Genomic DNA, 23731 nt, shown 5'->3' on the forward strand with positions numbered 1-23731 from the left:
ACCTCAAACCCGATAAGAGTAACTTCCTTCCCCAAAGCATATATCTTCAAAGTGTAGGGGACTCTTTTAGAATCATGAATAAATCGAGGAAAGCTTTTTACTGTGTTCGGAGCCTTCCCTAATAGTGTCAGATTTCTGGGTACTTGGAGCTTCACTGTAGGGTAACGTTATGTTGATTACTTTAGGATTTTTTAATCATGGCTCAATTTTGTCATAACCTAACTGTTTGGGTGAGTCATTGTGTAATGTTACCTTCATCTACTCTTTAATGGATCAATAACCAATTTCAAGCAAAAAAAAAAAAATCATGATAACTTTTAGATGAAATTCCCACCCATTAAAAAATGTAAATTGGGATCGGTAGTGTGCCAATTAACTAACTATTAGATTAATCTTCTCTATTTTAAGAAATCTCTCCCCACAATGATCGCTCGGTTATCTTGGTGTTGAAACAAAAAAAAAATCACAAAATGAGGGGCTACATTCCAAAATCACATGATGATGGCCTTTCAAAATAAATTGAAAGATAGGAGCCAATTACAACATTGGTGCACAATTACATGCTCGTACAGTCAGTTGTGGAAAAAATAAAAATACATTCAGTCTCCCATATGGATGAGCTTGTACAAGTTGTTATAGCTTTGACTATCAAAAGGAAAACGAAGAGATAGGCCATTCAAAGTTGACTTTGACAATTTTCAAATGAAGAAAGGGAGATGTGCTGATATTCAAAGTTTACTAGCCTTGAGAAAATTCGAAAGTGAAGCAAATATGGGTTCACTGCTGGTCGAAGTGCAAGATAAGCTTTATCCAAAATTCAAAATTACAAGTTTTGGGGGAAGATAGAGTTATCTGATAAGCAATTATGCTATTATATAAGGATAACAACATGAAGAGACACATGGAGGAGAGAAATACAAAAGATACGGGCAGCAAAGAGAGGAGGGGAAAAAGACGCACAGAGCAAGAAATACAGAGAGTAAGGAGAGAAAAAATAGAGAAGAAGGTTCAACACTCCAACTTTCGCTACTGGGGAAACAAGGAAAAGACCTTCTCTCCAATTAATCCTTCTATGTCTCGTGGTCTTCCAACACTCTAATAGGCCGTTCATGAACGACCACAATTATTAGAGTCCTCTAGAAATGGCATTGCTGCTCTCAAATACTTAACGCATTGAAACAAGACGGTTGTTCACAAACGGCCTCGTTTCAATGCTCAAAACTCCTTCCAAATGGTGTTGCAAAATTTTAATGCATTGGAAAATTTGGTTGTTCATGAACAGCCGTATTTCAATGCTAAATCCCCATAAAGATGACGCTGTTGCCACCGCTCTTCAAACAGAATGGAGGTTGTTCACGAACAGCTCAAGTTCTAGATGGCATGACCATCACAGATTCAGATGATCACAGCATCATCCCTGGATGTTGACAACAAGTTATTGTGCCGGTGAAAGAAATAACAAGGGTCCAGTGGTCAATCGTTCTGCTCTCAAAATTGGCTCTAAGATCTCCAAGTCTCTATGGCATAGGAGATTAGGTCATCCCTCAAATAAGATCACTTCTTCCATGTTGGAAAAATCCAATGTTCATTCTATACCTGATGTTTCTTCTGATCTATGTGAATCCTGCTTAGCTGCAAAATTTACTAAACTACCTTTCTCTCACTCTAGTACTAGGTACTAGGTCTACTGTTCCCTTTCACACTATTCATTCTGATGTATGGGGTCTCTCTCCACATATTTCAATTGAAGGGTTCAAATACTATCTTATCTTCATTGATGATTGTACCAGATTTTGCTGGATTTTCCCTTTACATAATAAATCAGAAGTTTGTTCCTTGTTCATTGCCTTTCATTCCTTTGTGTTAAATCAGTTCTCTACATCTATTAAAATTTTGTAAACAGATGGTGGTGGTGAATATATAGGTCATAACTTTCAATCTTTTCTTGTAAAAATTGGTATTGTCCATCACAAATCATGTCCATACACACCTCAACAAAATGGCCTTGCAGAAAGGAAAAATAGGCATATAGTTGAAACTGCCCTCACTCTTCTTCATCAATCTCAGCTGCCTCCCAAATTTTGGTTTCATGCATGTGATGCTTCTATGTTTCTTATAAATAGAATGTCATCTCTCAACTTACACATGTCTTCTCCATTTGAACTGTTGTATTCAAAACCTTCTCGTCTTGATTCTCTACGAGTCTTTAGTTGTGCTTGCTTCCCTCTCATGAAGCCTTACAATTCTAACAAGCTCTAAGTGAAAACTGTCAAATGTATATTTTTGGGGTATGCACCAGGCTACAAGGGATTTATATGTTTTAATGTGTCTAATTCAAAGTTCATCATTTCCAGACATGTTATTTTTGATGAAACTTCATTTTCTTATTCCTATCTTAGTTCTATGTCCTCACCATCTCACACCCCTAGTCCTACTCCACCTCTTCCATTCTTGCTCCAGCATCCATCAAGGGCCTCTCAATCAAGCAATTCATCATCTAACACCTGGTCTCACCTGTCCTCCATCAAGCTCCATAGACAACAACCTCATCTCATTATGACTCTGCACTCAATGTGATCAACTCCTCACCCTCAGCTGCACAGTTGGATTTGCATATATCTTCTGCTCCCCACTCCAGATCTGCTACTTTATCAGATGTTCCTAGTTCTTCTGCAGATTTCACTCTTCAACCAAGGGAGACTTATATTCCCATCTCAGATATTCAGATAGTTTTGGATCCACCATCTGCTGCTACTGATGCATTAGTCTCTAACTTTCAAACTCAGTCTGCCACCACACTTGTACCTTCTAATGCTCATAATATGACTACTCGGAGCAAGAATGGCATCTTCAAAACGAAGGCTTTCACTGCTACCATTCCCTATGATCCTGCTGAAACTGAACCTAGGACATATAAGAAGGCACTGTAGATTCCAGTTTGGAAAAGTGCTATGCAGGAGGAGTTTGATGCTCTAGCCAAGCAAGGAACATGGACATTGGTACCACCTCAACCTCATAAGAACTTGGTTAGTTGCAAGTGGATTTTTAAGGTAAAAAAAAACTCTGATGGCTCTATTGCAAGACAAAAGGCAAGGTTGGTGGCCAGAGGTTTTAGCCAAGAAGAGGGCATTGATTATGATGAGACATTCAGCCCTGTTGTGAGGCATACAACTGTGAGACTTATTTTAGCCATGGAAGCTCAGTTTAATTGGAAGCTTTATCAACTTGATGTGAAAAATGCCTTTCTGCATGGCATACTGAAGGAGGAAGTTTACATGTCTCAACCTCCCGGCTTTGAGGATCCACAATTTCCCACTCATGTCTGCAAACTACAAAAGTCTCTATACGGTCTCAAACAGGCACCAAAGGCCTGGAATGAGAGATTTACATCTCATCTTCCCAAGCTTGGATTCAAATCATCCATTGCTGATCCTTCCTTGTTCATACAAGACCTTGGCGATACTCAGGTATATCTTCTTTTGTATGTGGATGATATTATCTTCACTGGAAACAGCCATTCTTCTATTCAACATGTCAAAGATGCACTCCAGTTGGAGTTTGATATGAAAGATTTAGGCCTACTGCATTATTTTTTGGGATTACAAATCACATATCTTCCAGATGGTCTCTTCATTTCTCAATCAAAGTATGCAACTGATATTCTGCACAAGGCTGGTATGTCTGATTGCAATGAAAGCATCACTCCATGCTTACCTTATTCCAAGCTTTTAAAAGATGCAGGTGCTCCTTTCAATGATGTCAAAACATACAGAAGTATTGTTGGCTGCTTACAATACTTAACTTTCACAAGACTGGATATTGCATACAGTGTGAATTCTGTTTGTCAGTTCATGCAATCCCCTACAAAACTTCATTTTCTTGCTGTCAAGAGGATCTTAAGGTACATCAAAGGTACTTTGAATTATGGAATTACTTTTCGGGCAGCTCCACTTGAACTTAAGGCATACACTGACTCAGATTGGGCTGGTGATCCAAATGATAGAAGAAGTGCAATTGGTTTTGTCATTTTTCTTGGGAACTGTCCAATCTCATGGTGCTTCAGAAAGCAAACCTCAGTTTCTAGGTCTTCTACTGAGGCTGAGTACAGAGCCATGGCTGACACTACATCTGAGGTACTTTGGTTGAGACACCTATTGAATGATCTTCATATTCAGCTTGCTTCAGCTCCTACTATCCATTGTGACAATGTGTCAGCACTTGCTCTTGCCTCCAATCCTATTCACAATTCTAAAGTTAAACATGTTGAAGTCGACATTCACTTTACTAGGGAAAGAGTAGCTCGAGGAGAGTTGGCTCCGCAGTTTGTTCCCTCCAAGCACTAGCTCGCTGACATTCTCACTAAAGGACTTGATTCTCATCAGTTCAAGTATCTGTGTGCCAACCTGATGCTTGGTTCCCACCATCAGGTTGCGGGGGGATGTAGGTTATATAAGGAAACTGGTCAAAGTCAAGTATCAGAGTCAACATACTCAGCTGCTTCCACACTTGACAAGTGTCCAACTATGATTGGTGACCAAGAAACTCTCATTACAGAAGTTGGTTAGCGTAACCGTAGCTCAAGAAAATCTGTTAGTACTAGTGTTATAAAAAGCAAGTGTGCTAACCATTTTTAGTTTAATTCATTCTAGCGCGACACAATTCTTAATGAGAGTCTCTCTCTCTCTCTCTCTCTCTCTCTCTAGAATCCAAAACACTCTAGAGTTTTCTTGGTGAGTGCTAATCTTCGAACTTCAAACTCTTCGAACTTCTACCCCACAAGTTCGGTATCTATACATTTCGTACGGTTAATTGAATCGGACCAATCCAAAGTGGATCCGTAACAATATTGGGCCAAAGTCGTAGCCCGAAACAAAAAAGCCCACTCTGTTTGTACCAAAATATCTTCTTCTTTTTCTATTTTCTCCTCTCACTTTCTCACACTCATAGGCCACAGAGTTCCACCAGAAACCACCGCTCTCAACCGTCGATGGAGGTGGCCACCGCAGCTTCCAGCTTCGCGCTTCACACGCGCATCTCAGCCGCTCCCCGAGCCCTAAACCCTAACCGCGTCCAAACGATGTCGTCTTGCTCCCCTCTCCGAGCCTCCCTCTCCTCCAACTTCCTCTCGCCCTTCGCCGGCGGCAGCGTCACCTCCGACTTCTCCGGCCACAAGCTCCGCCCTTCCTCTCTCAATCCGGCGCCGTCTCGTGGCTCTAAGCCCAAACGCGGTGTCGTCACCATGGTAACTCCCCCCTAATTACCTTCACACATTTCGCTTCCTTCAAAAATTTAATCTTTATAGGTTTTCGAAGGTGTAATTAGGCTCAATTGAAACTTACTATGAGAAATTTGAGATTTTTGGGCAATGTTTTGATGTGTGATGGATTTGAATTTGGTGTGTTTAGGTTATTCCATTTCAAAGGGGAAGTGCATGGGAGCAACCACCTCCAGACCTGGCATCATATCTATACAAGAATCGGATTGTTTACTTGGGAATGTCGCTTGTTCCTTCAGTAACCGAGTTGATTCTTGCAGAATTTCTCTACCTTCAGTATGAGGACGATACAAAGCCTATCTACTTGTACATAAATTCCACTGGAACTACCAAGGTTTAAAGTCCGGACCTTATTTTATATTCACTAGCTTTAGTAGGACTGTTCGATTAGCACATTGCCTTCTTAAAAGCACACCGCCAATGGAGATGATATTATTAGAGCATTGGAACCACCATCACCGCTGCTTTGTAGGCCTGTCATAGGTTGTAGATTTTGATGATGGTATATTGGTATGGGTCAGTTCTTCAGGAGAATACGTGCATATTACATTATTGTGCATATATAGAAATTGAATTCATCCATGGTACTAGTGCTGATACATGTTATGCCAGAAATGGCTTAGATGTTGATGCTGGTGCTAGAGTCAGTTATATATGTGCTAAGAAGGTGTTTTCAACTATTGACATAGCAGTTCTGGTAAATGATGTTGACCCCATTTTGTTGGGGTCCCATAAGAGGTTTGTGATTGATTCTCGTGGTGTATGAGTTTAATATATGTACAATGCTGGCAACAGTATTGATCATAAGGCGAGGTCTTCCACCAGATCCCAAACTTAAAAATGACTGATTTGAAACTCCAGTTTCCATTTCTTTTTTCCTTTCGAGTTTTAGGCTACTTCTGCATTGTTTCTTCCTGAATTGTAACTGTATTTGTAATTCAAGTTCTGTGCAACACTAAGTGATTCACTATTAATAAACTTGATGATAGGTATATTTGCACTATTTTTCCTCTGGATGCTTTTCACTTTGACCAAAAAGCAGAGTAGTTGATTCTTAACTCCTTAGTATACCTTAGTGTAGAAATTTCCCTTCCCATTTTTTTTCCTCTTTTCGCATTTACTCGTAACAGAACAATGTAGATTATGAAAGCTGTGCCCCTTCCCCCCCTTCTTTTATCCAATATAGTAATGTGTTCATTTTAGTCCATCTTGCATTCTCCAGGGTGGTGAGAAATTGGGTTACGAGACAGAGGCTCTTGCAATATATGATGTCATGAGGTGACTAATTTGTTGTTTTCTATTGCTATATTATGTATTTTTCATCTTACCTTTCCTTGAATTTTATGGATGATCTGAAGTTCACCCTTGGAGGTTAAACTGTGTTTTCAACGCTGCAGGTATGTCAAGCCACCAATATTTACTCTTTGTGTTGGTAATGCTTGGGGAGAAGCCGCTTTACTCTTGGCTGCTGGTGCAAAAGGAAACCGTTCTGCGTTACCCTCATCAACAATCATGATAAAGCAGGTTCTATCTTTATCTCTAATTTTAGTAGAGCTTTAAAATATGTATCAAACTATCAATTCAGTGATTTATGCAAGGTTGGAATTAAGAATTTTAGCTGCGTGTGGCACTAGTGAACGGATTACATTCTGACAAAATTATTTGTCTTCTTTTCTATCCATCTGCAGCCAATTGCAAGGTTCCAAGGTCAAGCAACAGATATTGAACTTGCAAGAAAAGAAGTGAAGAATGTGAAAGACGAGTTGGTAAGAATAATGGTCATTGGACTACACATTTCTTTCCATGTTCACCCTTGCTCATTATTACATTTGAATGTAGGCTGAAACTTAAAAGTTACGATAAGAATACAGAGATTGTTCTGTTTTTTTGGGATTCCATTTTCTCTTTTTTATAGCAGGAAAGTGAAACCAATTGGAAAATTTTGGCTTATAATTTATCAGAAAAGAAATAAAGGAAGCATATGTATAAAAATAGTATTGCTGTTATTATTACTAGCTGTTTTACCTGTGCGTTGCACGTGCTAATGAACGTCTTTTCAATTGACAAAAAATATGATGTGTGATTAACTAGAAGTAGATGAATTAAAAAATAAAGGAAAAAAATTAGAGAGAAGTGCCACTTGTCCAACAAAAATTAAAAGAAATGTGCAACTTGCCTATTTTTAATTTAGTTTATTAGTCTTTCATTATTTTAACCCTATTATATATCCATGTATTTTTCTATCATCTTAGTTAACCAAGTGGTGATTGGATAAACGGCTTCTGAGTTTACAAGTTTAAGTTTCTAGAATGTAATCTATGTGATTTCAAGTATGATTTTGAGCATTTAAGCAAAGTTTTAATCTCATTGAAATACCTTAATTTCATATATATGTTCAACATTATATACTATAATGTATCTTCAATTACTGTGAAGGTTTTTACCTGACAGCCAACTCTTATGCTCTGATAGACCCTTTGTAATCCCACAGTGAATTGTGTTCAATCAATTCAGAGATTTTTTGAGAGAGGGAGGGAGGGAGAACCTTAGAAAATAGCTGGCTGGGATTTGAACCCCAGATTACATGGGAGTAAATGGGCCAGTCCATTCCAAACTTAGTCCTTGTTGGTTAACTGTAATTCAAGTATTTTGAGTGTTTCTTTGTTGATTTATCTTTAAACATGATGCAGTTCACTCTATCTAAGTTCACAGCATTTAGCTCAGGAGCAATAGTTCCATGTAAAGAAATAAAGACTTTTGCTATTTGTTAGTTTCCAATCTCAGAATTTCCATTCCTTAATACACAAATAAATTAAATAAGCCATCAATCCATAAGAAGAAAGAACAAAATTGTTCTTTATAAAGAGCTTCCCCTTGTTTCTTTTCATTTATTGTGAACAGATCTTTGAAGAGGTGTTGGTTGCTAGACATAAGTAGTTGAGTTCAGAAGTGACTCATTCTTTAAACTTGCATGTGAAATCTGCATTTTGATATCCAGGCCAAAAAAAATTTAAACATGAAGTGATCTATCAATTCATTTACTTATTTGTTGATTTTTGTTGCAGGTCAAGCTCTTTGCTAAGCATGTTGGAAAATCGACTGAGCAAATTGAAGCGGACATTAGACGTCCAAAATATTTTAGTCCCAGCGAGGCAGTTGAATATGGCATCATAGACAAGGTACCTCCAATTGAAAGACTTAATATGTGTCCGTTCTATTTTGTACCATACTATATTTTACCTGTTTCCAATTTCTTTCTAGGTACTGTACAATGAGAGGGGTCATAAAGACAGGGGAGTAGTTGCTGACCTGAAAAAGGCACAGCTTATTTGATGAAAGGAAGACTTGGAATGATTACTGGAATTAACACTCAGGTACAAAGATATAACAAGTTATTGTCAAGTTGTAAGATATTTAAGAATTGATTGTTTTTTTGTTCATATACGTGGAAATCAAGATGCCTCGTAATTGGATTTGACTATCAGTGACCCATTTTCACCGGCATTGAAACCTTTTTGTACTCCTATATGGCGCTTTTGATTACTCTGCACCTGGACACTTCAGTTGGTCGGGTTATAATTGGAAACAGTAGGTTTGACTTTGTTTGTAAGTTCTGATAAATTGAAAAAGGATGGAAAGTTTCCCCTAAGCCACCAACACCAATGTTCCTGGGTAGTGTATCGTGAAACATTGTGACACTGCATTAACTTTGTAGTCTTTTATCTTATTTATCATAGAGGCACCTCATATTCTGATGGACCATGACCATGAGTATGGAAGTGCTTTTACTGGCCATTTACTTCCTTTTGTTGAAAAATTTTCCTCTCTTGTTTCATTTCTACTTCTTTCTAACTTTGACTTCCCTTATTGACTCCTAGTTTCATCTTAATCATTGAGTAAGGATGTGTCGGTTCTAGAATTGAAGTAATTGCTTGTTCTTTTCATGGTCACATCTTTTTACCATTACTTTTCCAGAGGATTCAGTAAGGGGACACCTAGAAGAGGTGCTGGTGCTTTATGGTTAGCTTGCTTACAGGTGGATTCACCTATTTAGTGTTTGTTTTGATTGCACATGGGAATGAGAATGACTAAAGAGCAATTTTGGTTGGTGGGATGCTTTGATGATAGTATTCATTTCATTTCTGCATCACCACCTTTTTGCCCACATCCCAAATTACAAGTGTAAAAGTGGAATGCAAGGAAGTAGGTAATATGAGCCATACACATCATTGCATTGTCTCAATAGTTTCTCATCCATTATTTGCTCTTAGTGGCTCATCCATTTGTAGAGCTATGTGATTGTGAAACCCATCATAGTGAATGTCACTCCCTGATTTGGAACTTCCTCCTTGGAGCTATAATGTAATCAGGTGTGAACATATCAGATGATACATTTTAGAAAATTTACGTTCTTTGTAGTTGACGTTGGGTTCATGGATTTTTACATTGTCTATGATAATGTAACTTTGACTTAATGGTCAAACAATAAGCTATTTTTTGGTTCTAACAGTCGAGAAGCTTAGTTCAGAGAACATGCATAATGTAATCAGGAGTGAACATATCAGATGATACATTTTAGAAAATTTATGTTCTTTGTAGTTGACGTTGGGTTCATGGATTTTTACGTTGTCTATGATAATGTAACTTTGACTTAATGGTCAACCAATAAGCTTTTTTTTGGTTCTAACAGTCAAGAAGCTTAGTTCAGAGAACATGCATTGTTTGAGGTCAGAACTGCACAAAGTGTTATAAATTGGTTTTGAAGTAATTGGAATTGAATTCCAAAGTGTGTTATAAATTGGTTTTGAAGTAATTGGAATTGAATTCCAAATACTAACAATTTGATGCCTCAATTTTATTGTTAGATGTCTGTGCAAACTTATAATTTCAAATCAACTTGTTTCAGATGCAAGTTTATGAGATGACTGGCTTCTTCAGTACTGGAGCAAGAGTTTGCACCATTCACAAAAAAACCAGTGTTAAAGCCGCTAGTGGTACACAAAAGTGCAGCAAAGGAAGTCCATTATATATGCCTTAACTTGTATGATTCCCAAAGAATTTTGATTGTTTTCTGGGTTTGGTTGAATCTTACATGCACTAGAACTAGGCTTATGTGTAAAAACCGTTGAAAAGAAATTATGTTGTATTCAGCTTACAGTATTTGTTATTATATTATACAAAACTAATTTTTATTTCTTTCTTCTTTTCTTATTTATGTTGTCTTCACCCGAAATATAAAAATAAACTAAAAACATATCAAGCCAACAAATACATCATCAAAAAAAGCCTCCCTAAAAAACTAAAATTGTTATAAAATATCGACTTACGTTGTAGAGTAAAGAATGTATAAAGAGAGATGAGGGAAAATAGAGAAGTGTATTATTCAGTCTCAGAGGCCTCCCTTATATAGAGGTAGGGTTTACATGATAAGTGTTCACACTATTGAGATATTACATGTAGGTCCCTAACTAATAACGTGGACAGCCACATAAGAAATAATATTTACAACACTCCCCATTGGATGTCCACCAATTGATGATGGCATTGGACGCGCTTATTGTTGCCTCACTAAAAACTTTGCCAGGTAACAAAAACCCAGTGGGATAAAAATAACCCTGGTCGAATGACAAAAAGAGCACAACGCGCATATGTCCTAGGTAGCATGTTTCTTGATGCTCCCCCTGATTGAAATCTCCCCCTGATCTTTGCATGCGTCGCTTGATAGCTTCGAGAGTCGTCTCAATCCAATCCCTTCCACTAACTTCTGGAAAGTACACTTAGGTAGAGATTTGGTGAATAAATCAGCTAAGTTTTCATCGGATCGAATTTGCTTTACTGCAATTTCTTGATTCTTTTGAAGCTCATGGGTGTGGAAGAACTTTGGTGCGATATGCTTAGTCTTGTCACCTTTGATGAATCCTTCTTTAATCTGAGCAATACAAGCAGCATTGTCTTCATACATGACTGTTGGATTGTCAGTTACTGAAGGTAAATCACACGTGCTTCGAATATGGCGAATCATGGATCTTAACCAAAAACATTCTCGGCCAGCTTCATATAATGCAATTATTTCTGAATGATTAGAGGAAGTTGCCACGAGTGTTTGCTTAGATGATCGCCATGAAATTGCAGTGTCTCCACAAGTAAAAACATATCCTGTTTGAGAGCGACCTCTATGCGGATCAGAGAGATATCCTGCATCAGCATATCCAACAATCGTGGGATTATCAACAGATTTATTTGTATAAAATAAACCCATATCTGTTGTACCACGAAGGTAGCGTAAAATGTCTTTTACGCCTTTCCAATGGCGTGATGTTGGAGCAGAGCTATATCTTGCCAACACACTAACTGCAAATGCAATGTCCGGTCTTGTACATTGTGCCAAATAAAGTAGGGCACCAATAGCACTAAGATATGGTACTTCTGGACCGAGGATAATTTCGTCATCTTGTCTGGGACGAAATGGATCTTTCAAAGTGTCAAGACTCCGAACAACCATTGGGGTACTAAGTGGGTGAGCTTTGTCCATACCGAATCTCTTCAGAATTTTTTCAGTATAAGCAGATTGATGGACAAGAATCCCACTATCCAAATGCTCAATCTGCAGCCCAAGGCAATACCTTGTTTTTCCATGGTCTTTCATTTCAAATTCTTTCTTTAAATATTCAGCAGTTTTTCCAAGTTCTGAAGAACTTCCAATCAGATTCATGTCATCGACATAAACTGCGACTATTGCAAAACCAGAATTTGATTTCTTAATGAACACGCAAGGACATATAGGATCATTGACATATCCTTCCTTAAGTAGATACTCACTGAGGCGGTTGTACCACATTCGTCCAGATTGCTTCAATCCATATAAGGATCGTCTCAGTTTGATTGAGTACATATTGCGTGGTTTTGTAGTTGCTTCAGGCAACCTAAGTCCTTCTGGGACTTTCACGTAGATATCAGTATCTAACTCACCATATAGGTATGCAGTAACAACATCCATAAGTCGCATATCAAGTTTTTCCGAAACTACTAAACTTATTAGATAGCGGAATGTGATAGCATCCATTACGGGAGAATATGTTTCCTCATAATCTATCCCAGGCCTTTGTGAAAAACCTTGCGCAACAAGTCGCGCCTTATATCTTGCAATCTCATTTCTCTCATTACGCTTTCTTACAAATACCCATTTATATCCAACCGGTTTGACATTGGGTGGTGTCTGGACAACAGGTCCGAAAACACTGCTTTTTTCTAGAGAATTTAATTCAGTTTGGATTGCATCTTTCCATTTGAGCCAGTCATGTCTCTGTCTACATTCATTAACAGAGCGAGGTTCAGTGTCATCGCCTTTTATTATTTCAGTAGCTACTGCGAATGAGAATATATTGTCTATGATCATATCTCTACAATCCCACAACTCATTGGTGTACACGTAGTTTACGGAAATTTTCTTATTTTCAGGTACCTGAGCCTCTTCATGGGCTGGTGTCTCACCGATGTCATTTTCCTCTTCTGTAGTCACAGAATCATGAATTGTGGATCAGACATTAATGTCTTGCCCAATATTCTCTTCAGGGGCGATTTCATTAGGATTCAGATGTGCCTTTGTTTTCCTCTTTCTAGGAACTGAATCTTTTGAACCTACAGGTCTGCCACGCTTCAGGCGTGCAGTAGATGGCTCATTGGCCGCCACATTATTTTGTCCAATTTGGACATTAATTCTTGCCAGTGCATTTATTGCTGAGATATGTGATCTTGTCACTTTTGCTGTGTCAGTGAATGCATCAGGCATTGTGTTAGCAATATTTTGAAGGTGCAGAATCCTTCGTACTTCAATTTCACTTTCTTTAGTACGAGGGTCAAGATGAGATATAGTGGGTACAGTCCACATTAATTCACGACGTTCATTTGGAACAGTCTTATCTCCCCCTAACGGCGGGAATATTGTCTCATCAAAATGGCAATCTGCAAACCGTGCGGTGAAGGTATCACCCGTCATGGGTTCTAAATACCGAATAATGGATGGTGAATCAAAACCAATGTAGATTCCCAATCGACGTTGAGGGCCCATTTTCGTTCGTTGTGGCGGTGCAATAGGCACATAAACAGCACAACCAAATGTTCGAAGATGGGAGATATTGGGCTGGCTCCCAGAAACAAGTTGTAATGGGGAATATTGATGGTTGGCTATGGGCCTCAACCGAATTAAAGCTGCTGCATGCAAAATTGCATGCCCCCAAGCAGAAACTGGCATCTTTGTTTTCATTAGCAAAGTGCGAGCTATTATTTGAAGTCTCTTAATAAGAGCTTCTGCCAAACCATTTTGTGTATGAACATGAGGAACTGAATGTTCAATTTCAATTCCCATAGACAAGCAGTAATCATCAAAGGTTTGAGATGTAAATTCACCAGCATTGTCTAGACGAATGGACTTGATAGTGTAGTCCGGGAATTGAGCTCGTAATTTAATTATCTGAGCAAGTAGTTTGGCAAATGCCACATTACGGGTAGACAGGAGGCAAACGTGTGACCATCTCGTAGAGGCATCAACTAGGACCATAAAATATCGGAATGGTCCACAAGATGGGTCAATCGGTCCGTAAATGTCCCCTTGAATTCTTTGTAGAAAAGATGGGGATTCGATATCTACCTTTGCATAAGATGGTTTAACCACCAATTTCCCTTGTGAGCAAGCTTTGCAAGGGTTGCTTGGCAAAACAATATGTTTAGTCATCAATGGATGTCCATTGGAATTTGTAATAATCCTACGCATCATGGTGGATCCGGGGTGACCCAAACGGTCATGCCAAAGCATAAATGTATGTTGATTTTTGAACTGCTGGTTCACAACATGCATGGTATGCCTCAATTGGTTGAATGGTTATGAAATACAACCCAGATGATAGGGCAACCAATTTTTCCAATATCTGCTTCTGGCAGTTTTTATCGGACATAATGCAAAGATATTCCACATGATTATCATTTGTGGTCTCAATGTGGTATCCATTTAAACGGATATCTCTAAAACTGAGGAGATTTCTTCTGGATCTCGAAGAGTATAAAGCCTCTTGAATGGACAATTGAGTTCCATTGGGTAGCCTAATGTGGGCTCTTCCGAAGCCTTCACACTACAAAAAAGAATTCATTTGGCTTCACCAATTAGCGTCGGCGTCAGAATGCCGTCGCCATTGATCAAAAATTCGCTACGGCAAATACGGCGTCGCAAAGAGAAAAATTATTTGCGACGGCAACGCCATGACGTCGCATAAATATGCCTTCAATTGCTACGGCAATATATTTCCGTCGCCAGAATTTACTTTTTTTTCGATAAGATAAAAACTCGGGCCAAACCCAGATCTCTCCAGACTCTCCATCTCATCTCGTTTCCTCTTCTTCTCTTCATCCTCGCTCGACGCCATCCCATTGATGTAAAGGCCAAAGCCAATAATCCGGTCATTAGGTGAGTGAATATGTCTCTCCCAAATTCAATTGGGGTTTCTCTCTCTTCTCCAAATCCCTCTCTCCTGCTCTGGGCGGCCCTTCGAGGCTTCCACCGCCAGATGTGTATGCATCCATTGCCTCTCTCAGGTACTTCGGCCGCTCTCTCTTTGTCTCTCTTTCTCTGTATCTATCGCTGTTTGTATTTACCTGATCTAATTTTTCAATCAAAAGCTTCAAACTTGGGTGGTTTTTAGGGATTTCGAGGTTTTATCTCATCGCCGCTTCCCTATCTCTATCTGTGTGGTTCAGTTTTTGGTTTAATTTGTTGTATTTTTTTGGGTTTTAGGGGTTGAAGTAGTTTTTGCAATAGAGAAAGCTGCGGTAGAGATATGACTACTGTAAGATCAAGCTTGCCGTCTAAGATTCAGCAACTTCAGTTCGCCGAAGGTGCTCTCGGGCTGTCTATCAAACTCGACTCCAAGCCGGTGAGTTCCTTCCCTTTCGCTTTCGGTTTGGTTTGATTTTTACATGGTGGAGTTGTATTGTGTATAACTTGTGAGAATTTTCTACTGTTTTTTGTTTAAGTGTTTTAGAGATTAGGATTTCATAGGTTAGGGTTTCTGAATGGTCCATCTGTTTAGTTCTTTGGAGGTAGTCAAGCGTTTGGGGTCCTTAAGATATGTGATTGTACATCTGATTGATTTGTTACCATATTTTTGTGGCAGGATTATCACATAGATGCTGATTATCAAGTGGGTGATGGCTTCTCTTTCAGTGGAGGTGCCTATTCTCTTTTCCACTACCTCTTTCAGTGGAAAACACCTTTCTCTGTATTCCATTAGTAACTAAGAAAATTCGAACTATTGCTTTCTGTATGTTTGCAGGTGGAATGGGAAGAGAACATCGATCCTGATAACATGACATATGAGGTATGTTATAGATACCTTGTCCTTTTGTGGCTTGTCTCTTTTAGATATTAGAGCTAAACCACCTTTTGTTTTTCATGGGAGGGACGTTAAGCAATAACACAAACCTGAGTGGTTGCACATTCATGACCACATGAAACTTTGTTCGGCTGCTTGTTTGAATTTATCAATGCATGATGGTCTTTTGATGAATCTATAGGTTTCAAAATAAATTGAACAATGAATATGTAAAAGCCAAGGAGTGAATGAATTGTGATCTCTTATGTCCCGGGACCAAGGCTGGTGGCCATTATAATATAATAGAGACTTATTTGCCTGGTCATAGGTGGGTGTGTGTGTGAGTGTGTGTGTGTGTCATATTTATAGTACAGTTACCTATTTCTTCTATGCAGAAGCTTAATAGGATTTGCAGTGTTGTCAATGTCATCCTTTTATGACACTCTGCTTTAAGCATATATTGTATGAAACATAGACGGACTTTGAAAGATTATCACATGACTTTGAAAGATTATTATAAATTTGACTTTGAAAGATTATCACATTTCTTTCTAAAGTGTTTTGGATATGTTTAGTTTACTAGATGAGGCCTAACTACCACCCAGAAGGCTCATTTTAAGAAAACAAAGTAGCTGGAAAGAGTCAATAACCTAATGAGTTCAACTTCTCTTAGCTTTGGATATTAGGAGGGTCTTTTGGTGAAGATCTGAACAACATTGAAGCTGGTTGGCAGGTATTATTTTTTATTCACTTTAATCCTTAAGGCCAGAAATGATTGAATCCTTATTTTTTCTTTTTGAAGGTTGAATTATAAATCTTGATACTTGTTGGTGCATAACAATAGGTTAGCCCAGACCTCTATGGTGACAGCAACACGACTGTTTTTATCGATCTCAAAGGTCTCTGTTTTCCCCTCTTTTAAGTTTTTCACTTAAAGTTGATTCTTTTTTTAGCAATGTTAGTAAACTTATCTTCAATGTCTATGGGGGATTCCTTCTTGTTATAGGAATTGGTGATCAATTTCATATTAGTACTTGTGAAGTTATGTTGCGAATTTCCCTTCATTGATACTTGAAGCTTGATGATACATTTGTGATTTGTATAGCTTAGTAGTTGACTAGGATTTGTATAGCTCAGTAGTTTGGATGATTTTTATATCAAGGAAGGTTATCTAAACTAGTAGTTTTTTACGTATCAAGGATGCTCTATTGTTAGGATGACTTGCATGTTAATGTGAATACCGCATTGAATGTTGATTCTGTGTTGCAGGTAATCACAAAAGGTTGTAAAGCAACTCAAATAAGAAGCTCAGACACAAGAAGATGGTTCATATAAGTCTGTCTTGGCTCTATCTTAGATTCTGTATAAAATTTAAGAAAATCAAACAGAAAGTGGCAGCATCGCATGGGTGAACTGCCTAGTTTTAGCTAAGGTTTAAATATTAGTGCATTTTTGTATCTGTATAATCATACCTCAAATATTATCTATCCAAGGATTCCAAGCTTTGTATTTCAATTTTGTTGGCTCTGTACTTATAGATTATCTTGTTTGCATAATTAAGTAATTGAACAGAATGTCAATTGTATGCGTTTTGTTAAAAAAGAAAAGATTTTTTTTTAATTAACAATTTATATTTTGCGACGGCATTGTTTCCGTCGCAAAAATTCCGTTGCGGTAGGTGGCGTCGCTATTGACCTTTGCGATGGCGTAGTTGCCGTAGTCAAACTGCAAGCTACGGCGTAATTGCCGTAGCAAATAGCAATGGCGACGCCCTCAACGACAACGGCAAAATTGCCGTCGCCATTGGTCTTTTGCGACGACAATTTGACTTTCTGCGACGGCGTTGCGCCGTGGCCATTTGAATTCTTTTTTGTAGTGTTCAATCAGGTCTGCAGGACCTGAGATAGTAGTCACATTGGCTTTAGAAGGTGTTAAAGTGGAGAAATAAACCCGATCGCGAAGGATCGTATGTGTAGTGGCACTGTCAGCAAGACATATTTCTTTTCCATCCTTCGTAAGTTGAGAGCATCCAAAATCCATTTTCATGCGTTGTAGAGAGTAAAGAGTTACATCTATATAACACGTTTTGGACTCTGAACGTCTTGCCATGATCCACTTCTGGTGGCATTTCATGGTGTAGCAGTAGTGAAACTTCAGGTTCACTTGTATTATGAATAGTAAGTATGCTTGATAAAACAGATAAGATAAATTTATTTAAATACATATTAAATATGCGATAAGTAATGAAACAGAAAACATATATTGTTAACGGCATACATACATACATATATATATATATATATATATATATATATATATAGGAATCGTGTTAAACCATCAGTTTACGAAACCATATGAACTAATGGTTACTCAATATCAATAAAGAGAGAGGTAGGGTCATATATGAACTAATAGTAAGGGAGACCAAACCATCATTCGGATATGTACTCGAATCATGGATCATATGAAACCATATATATATATATATATATATATATATATATATATATATATATATGCAGAACTAAAGTGGAATCGTATTAAACTATATATATAGAAGCAAAGTGCAGTTAGAGATCATAATTAGCAAACATAAGAGAAAGCTTTGACGCATGCTTGCCAATAAAGATTATACAGTAAACGTAAAAATTGCTGCAAAAAGTAAATTGAAATATAAGACTCATAGATCTTGAGTAATGGTTAGAAGCAATAGAGTTGCACCATAAGGACTCATGGATCATCATAGAGTTTTAAAGAAAAGAATAGAGCGTGCTGATAACGTGTTATAAAATATCAACTTACGTTGTAGAGAGTAAAGAATGTATAAAGAGAGATGAGGGAAAATAGAGAAGTGTATTATTCAGTCTCAGAGGCCTCCCTTATATAGAGGTAGGGTTTACATGATAAGTGTTCACACTATTGAGATATTACATGTAGGTCCCTAACTAATAACGTGGACAGCCACATAAGAAATAATATTTACAACAAAAATATAAATATACACATCTTTGACAATTGTGTTTCTAAAAAGCCACTCAAAAAAACTATAAGATTGGACACGCACAAAAAATAACGTAAAGAGGGACATACTCGCTCTATCTAGAGTGTACTAGTGTAGCATTCCACCACTTAGCCTAGTAGCACAAACTCCCATAACTCCATTTTCACAATATAAATTGATCACATTTAGCTCGCGGTTAAAAATTAATAATTTATGAATGAATGAGAATGACTAGAAACCCTAGTTTTAACTCCAACTTCTAAAATTATCTTCTATTATTTAATAGTTGATATTGAAGTTTGAAGCTTCTTTATAAGTATTTCTATTGCATATATCTTATGAATTTGATTTTCAGTTATTAAGTTTATCGTAATTTGATCTTGGTTTTCAATTGCAAGGGAAAAGAAAAGTTTCTAGGGTGGTGCTATTCACACACCTCTTTTCTCTATTCACACACCCCCTCTATTTTTCTATTACTTTAATTTAATTGTTTTTTACAAATTACCCTAACTACCCTCATTTGTAATTTTATTTCTTTTTCTTTTTCTTTTTTATATTTGGCAAGTCAATCATGAATCAAGCATCATTATACAATAAATCAATTTTTTTTACCTATAATGAAGGAAAATAATACGTTCATTAAGTGGAATTAATAATCCAAATGAATCCAAATTGCAAAGATCTTCCAAGTAACACTAATTTTCTGCAGTAAATATGGTTTTCCTCTTCACACTCTGATTGTTAGGTAGAAATGTACTAGACCTAATTCAACATTGTGAAGAGAAAGCCAATCCAATAGCTAGTTGGTTATTTAGAGTATTAGTTACAGTTAGTGAACTGAAACGTATAAATGGTTGGTTGATGAGGTAGCAGTTACAAAACCATAATATATCAAATTGATTGGAATCTTGTGTAATATTTTACCCTTATCTTGTGAATGTAATTGCTAATTAAGAAGAAGAAGAAAAAATAAACAAACGTGATTGGCAGACAAAATGTTAACTGTCAAAAGTCCAGCACTTAGTGTGGTAAAGTTTAGAGCTCAGATGAAAAATCACTATGTGACTGAATTTGGGAATTTAGGTATGTCATGACTGCTATACAGAATTGAAGAAAGGTATAAGCATATCACCTAAACTAAAGGAGATCCAAAACCTCTCACATCTGCTTCAGCAATGTTAATTCAAGATACCATTCCTAGTGTTTTAGCCATTGTTCCACTGGTGGAATTAAGCATTCTATAAATTGGTGATATGGCTAATTTGTTCAATCCTTAATTTAATCTGTCTGTGTAGCGAAAATAGAAAACAATTATAAGAATGTATTATGCAAGGCCATGATAATCAAAATATGATCGAACATGCAATTGTCAACAATAAGAGATTATGATTTAGGAATGATTGACTTGCTAAATAGAAAAAAGAAAAAAGAAAAAAGAAAAGAAAAAAAAAATTCCAAGAGAGGGTAGTAAGGGTAATTTGTAAAAAAAAAATTGAATTAAAGTAATAGATAAATAAAAGGGGTGTGTGAATAGATAAAATGGGTGTGTGAATAGCACCACTCAAGTTTCTATTGTAATACATTCATCCATCGTGTTATGATGAAATTTTTATTTTAGGTTCAAATATACTTGTTAGTTGAAAGAAAATACTTCCATATAGGGAATGATTTCTAGCGCTGTGAATTTACTTCACCTTGAGCCCTAGATTCTCATAACCGACCCTACTTTTGATTGCTCAATTTGGGACTGAGAATGACTAAAGAGGCAATTTATGTTGGGTGGCATGCTTTGTTGTGGTAGTTTTGGCTTTCTTCTCCGACAACACGATTTTTTGCACTTTCCCTCTCATCCCAAATTACAAGTGTAAGAGTGGGACGCAAGGAAGTAGGAGATCTGATGCCAGGAACCGTACACGTACTTGCATTGCATTTTCTCAATAGTTACTCTTCCATTAACTGCTCTAAGTGGCTCTCCCATTTGTGGAGGATATGATTGTTCAACCCAATATAGTGAAAGTCACTAGCTTTCTCTGATGTGGTACAGGAGCAATGATTTGCCAGCTGTATGAACAAATTAGTTGATACACTTTTAGAAAGTTTACACTCTTGCAGTTGATACCATACAAGTGTGTTTTCGGGTTCCAAAATTCGATGTGAATATGTTTTGTTTAAGCCTTTAAGGTGCTAATGAACACAATGTGCTTGTGCTGAGGTCATAACAGCAGAAAGTGTGACTGTTACAGTAATGCTCAGTTCTTTAATCAAAGAATAGTTCATGTCAAGGCAATTAGTGTATGCATGATGTTGAAAAGTTTAGAAAAGATTTGTATATGTTTGTGAATTTGTGTTCAAAGAATAGCATTAAGTTGAACTCCAAACAGTGACCATTTTAGAATAGGTAGAGTATGCTTAGAATAGGTTGAGTGTGTTGCAGTCTACTACTCATAAGCCAAAGGACGCAGATGCTTGTTTCTCTTGTTATATGAAAACCAAATGGTTCACAGAAGAAAGATGGCTTGAAAGAACTTGCAGTTTGCCATACATGTAATCGGGGTATCTCTATTGTGGCAGTAATGAGTGACCGTTGTTCATATGATTGGAAGAAAGAGTTGTCCAAATTCAAATCGTCCAAACTAGGGGTGTTACAACTTACAACTATTCCTATTAGATCTTGAAGAAAACCATAGATCATAATACTTGAGGTAAAGGTTTGTGACAATGATCAAAGGTATTGTTCAAGTCGGAGCCGTTTTGTTCGCAGCAGCCAAAGTACTATCTTTCAAAGTGCCTTACATCAGCTCTGTTTCAGATTGTTCAAGTAACAGTGTTTTTGTAACGTAGCGCTTGGACTGGAAATGGTTTTTTGTTAGAGGCGCATAGAATTTTTGTATAATTTTTTTTTAAGTGTTTAATTTATGTAAAAATCTATCTTAGGAAGTGCTTATTAACAAAGCATATTCAATTTTTTTTTTTTTTTATAGAAACCACAACTTTTTTCCCACTCCACCAATCTCAACTCGACACATTAAATGTCAAATAGAATTAATAAGGGTCTTTCTAAATCACCCAGCAAATATCTAAATAGACCCAGCATTTATAGAATTATCCTGAACTTTCCAACTATACCCTTATGTTAAAAAGACTTCTAAACACACCCAGCATCGATCTGGCTTTCTGCTTCCACTCCTACCCCGTTTGCAATCTTCAACATTAGCAATAAGTATAGATTGATATTGAAATATGAAATCTGAGGGATATGAGGAGCAAACCCATGGTAGGTAGCAAGGCTGCAACGGAACCAATCAACTTTATTGTCTTATGCATGCAAATGATGCAATCATACCCCACAGATCTGTGATTCATGTTTTCAGTTATTTAATAGTTCCAATCATATATTTTAGTTAATTGGATAATATTTGCAACTAGTTCAGAAGAAAGGATAAGCAAGAATATATACATATTGGAGGATTCAAACAATAGTTAATCAGCAAACCCACTGTTCGAGAAGCGGTCGAAGAAATTTGGTATCAAAGGGGAGTTACTTCCCAAGAGGGATTTGACCCAATTCATTAAATTCCAAGGCTGTTCAGATTAAGAGGAAGAAAATGATCCTCAAGCAGAGGTTGAAGCTTCCTCCAACTTTGAATCAGTTCACCAAGACCCTTGACAAAAACCTCGCTACAAGCCTGTTCCAGATGCTTTTGAAGTACAAGCCTGAGGACAAAGCAGAGAAGAGCGTCTTTTGAAAAGTCCCTTATTTTCCTTCATAAGGGACTGTCGTACGATAAGGTCGAGTGGTCGACAGCGAAATCTGATGCGGAGTTGGAGAATGCTAGGTGCTGGGTGCGTTGAAATATAGGGGTAGACTTGGAAATTTATGGATAAAAAGTGAATGTTGGGTGTGTTTAGATTTTTGCTGGGTCTATTTAGAAAGACCCATTAATAATCACTAAATTAACCTCATGTTACAGTTTTCTTCTCAAACCATTTTGTTCAAAGCACATTTATTTGAATTTCAAGTTTTTCTGTGTGTAATCCATAAAACATTGAACTAGTAGGCAAATGGACGACGAAGATTAAGATTCACCAACCCCAATATACTTCTCTTTATCTTGGTCAGACGAGGATTCTGATTTCTTCAAACCTCAAAAGAAAAATCCCTCTGACTCTCTGAGTACACTTGTTTCAAATCTGGCATATGATAAACACAAAACATGTCAAAGACGCAAAGAAATCAGCTGCCTTCTGATAAACTTCTCAAATGTTAATGTTTCTCGTGGTTGGTTACAGCCAATCCTGAATGTGCCAAAACTCAAATCGAATTGGCTATGAAATTATAAGTGCTCTTCCTCTATTCTAATCAAGGATATTTTTATAGTTTCATAGACCTCCTCAGTGCGTTACAACCAAACATGATGGCTTTGGTAGTTTGTTAGGTTTGGATTAGTCCCACTTGTTTATAGCCCATAGCTATTATTCTAAAAAAAAAAAGAAAAAAAAAAGAAGCCCATAGCTATTAGCTAAACTTCACGAGGATGTCTAGTAAGTCATACATGTCTATCAGATTAATTATCAATAGATAGTGGCTTATTCAAATTGTTGCGACTACCTTGAGTAGTTTCCAAATGGATGAAATGAAGACCATGTATTACAAGAATTCAATCCTCTCACGTTGTTCTACTATTATTGTGTGGCTTGATATAATTGACGAGCGTGGATAAAATTAATCTCACATCACAATATTAGATCAAGGTCGATCTTTGAGACGAAACTCTATATTTAGAACAATAGTTAAGTTATCAATAATATCGATGCGGATAAGGATTAATAGTATGTGGTCACTAGCTCGATGACTTGTTCACCAAAAATAAGTGCATCTTACATGCATGCGGAACCTCTGAGGAGTCGCATTATGCATTACAAAGGATTTGAATTCTCTAAAGTTAATTTACATAAATTTCATAAAATTCTAATCCTCCTTCTAATCTAATGAGTTTAACTGTGCCACATAAGCTAAAAATCTTTCTTGGATTTTTGTTTTTCTCAAATCAATCTTAACGTCGTTAAAATACCACAAGAAGAAGAAGAAGAAGA

At 37.2% G+C, this 23731-nt stretch overlaps 1 protein-coding gene and 1 long non-coding RNA gene across 3 annotated transcripts; both read left to right on the plus strand.

Annotated features, from left to right (window-relative positions):
• The first annotated feature begins 4926 nt into the window (after positions 1-4926).
• Positions 4927-10471, plus strand: LOC133745459 (ATP-dependent Clp protease proteolytic subunit-related protein 4, chloroplastic). 2 transcript variants are annotated; one of them, XR_009863633.1, is made up of 9 exons: positions 4927-5242; positions 5406-5609; positions 6498-6553; positions 6673-6799; positions 6964-7041; positions 8341-8454; positions 8537-8649; positions 9251-10002; positions 10182-10471. XR_009863633.1 is itself a non-coding variant. In XM_062173533.1 (8 exons), exons 1-7 carry the CDS (start codon positions 4988-4990, stop codon positions 8606-8608), a joined length of 906 nt encoding a protein of 301 aa, XP_062029517.1. In that variant the 5' UTR covers positions 4927-4987; the 3' UTR covers positions 8609-8649; positions 10182-10471. The 2 variants fall into 2 exon arrangements, 1 of the variants encoding a protein (XP_062029517.1); XM_062173533.1 differs by lacking the exon at positions 9251-10002.
• A 4029-nt stretch (positions 10472-14500) lies between these two features.
• LOC133706675 (uncharacterized) lies at positions 14501-17144 on the plus strand. The gene is made up of 7 exons (XR_009844664.1): positions 14501-14732; positions 15060-15198; positions 15439-15493; positions 15598-15642; positions 16212-16369; positions 16439-16535; positions 16906-17144. It is a non-coding gene; the product is annotated as an uncharacterized LOC133706675 (long non-coding RNA).
• Positions 17145-23731: the final 6587 nt, after the last annotated feature.

The sequence above is a fragment of the Rosa rugosa genome, chromosome 4 (genome assembly GCF_958449725.1).
Source record: "Rosa rugosa chromosome 4, drRosRugo1.1, whole genome shotgun sequence".
Lineage (NCBI taxonomy): Eukaryota > Viridiplantae > Streptophyta > Magnoliopsida > Rosales > Rosaceae > Rosa > Rosa rugosa.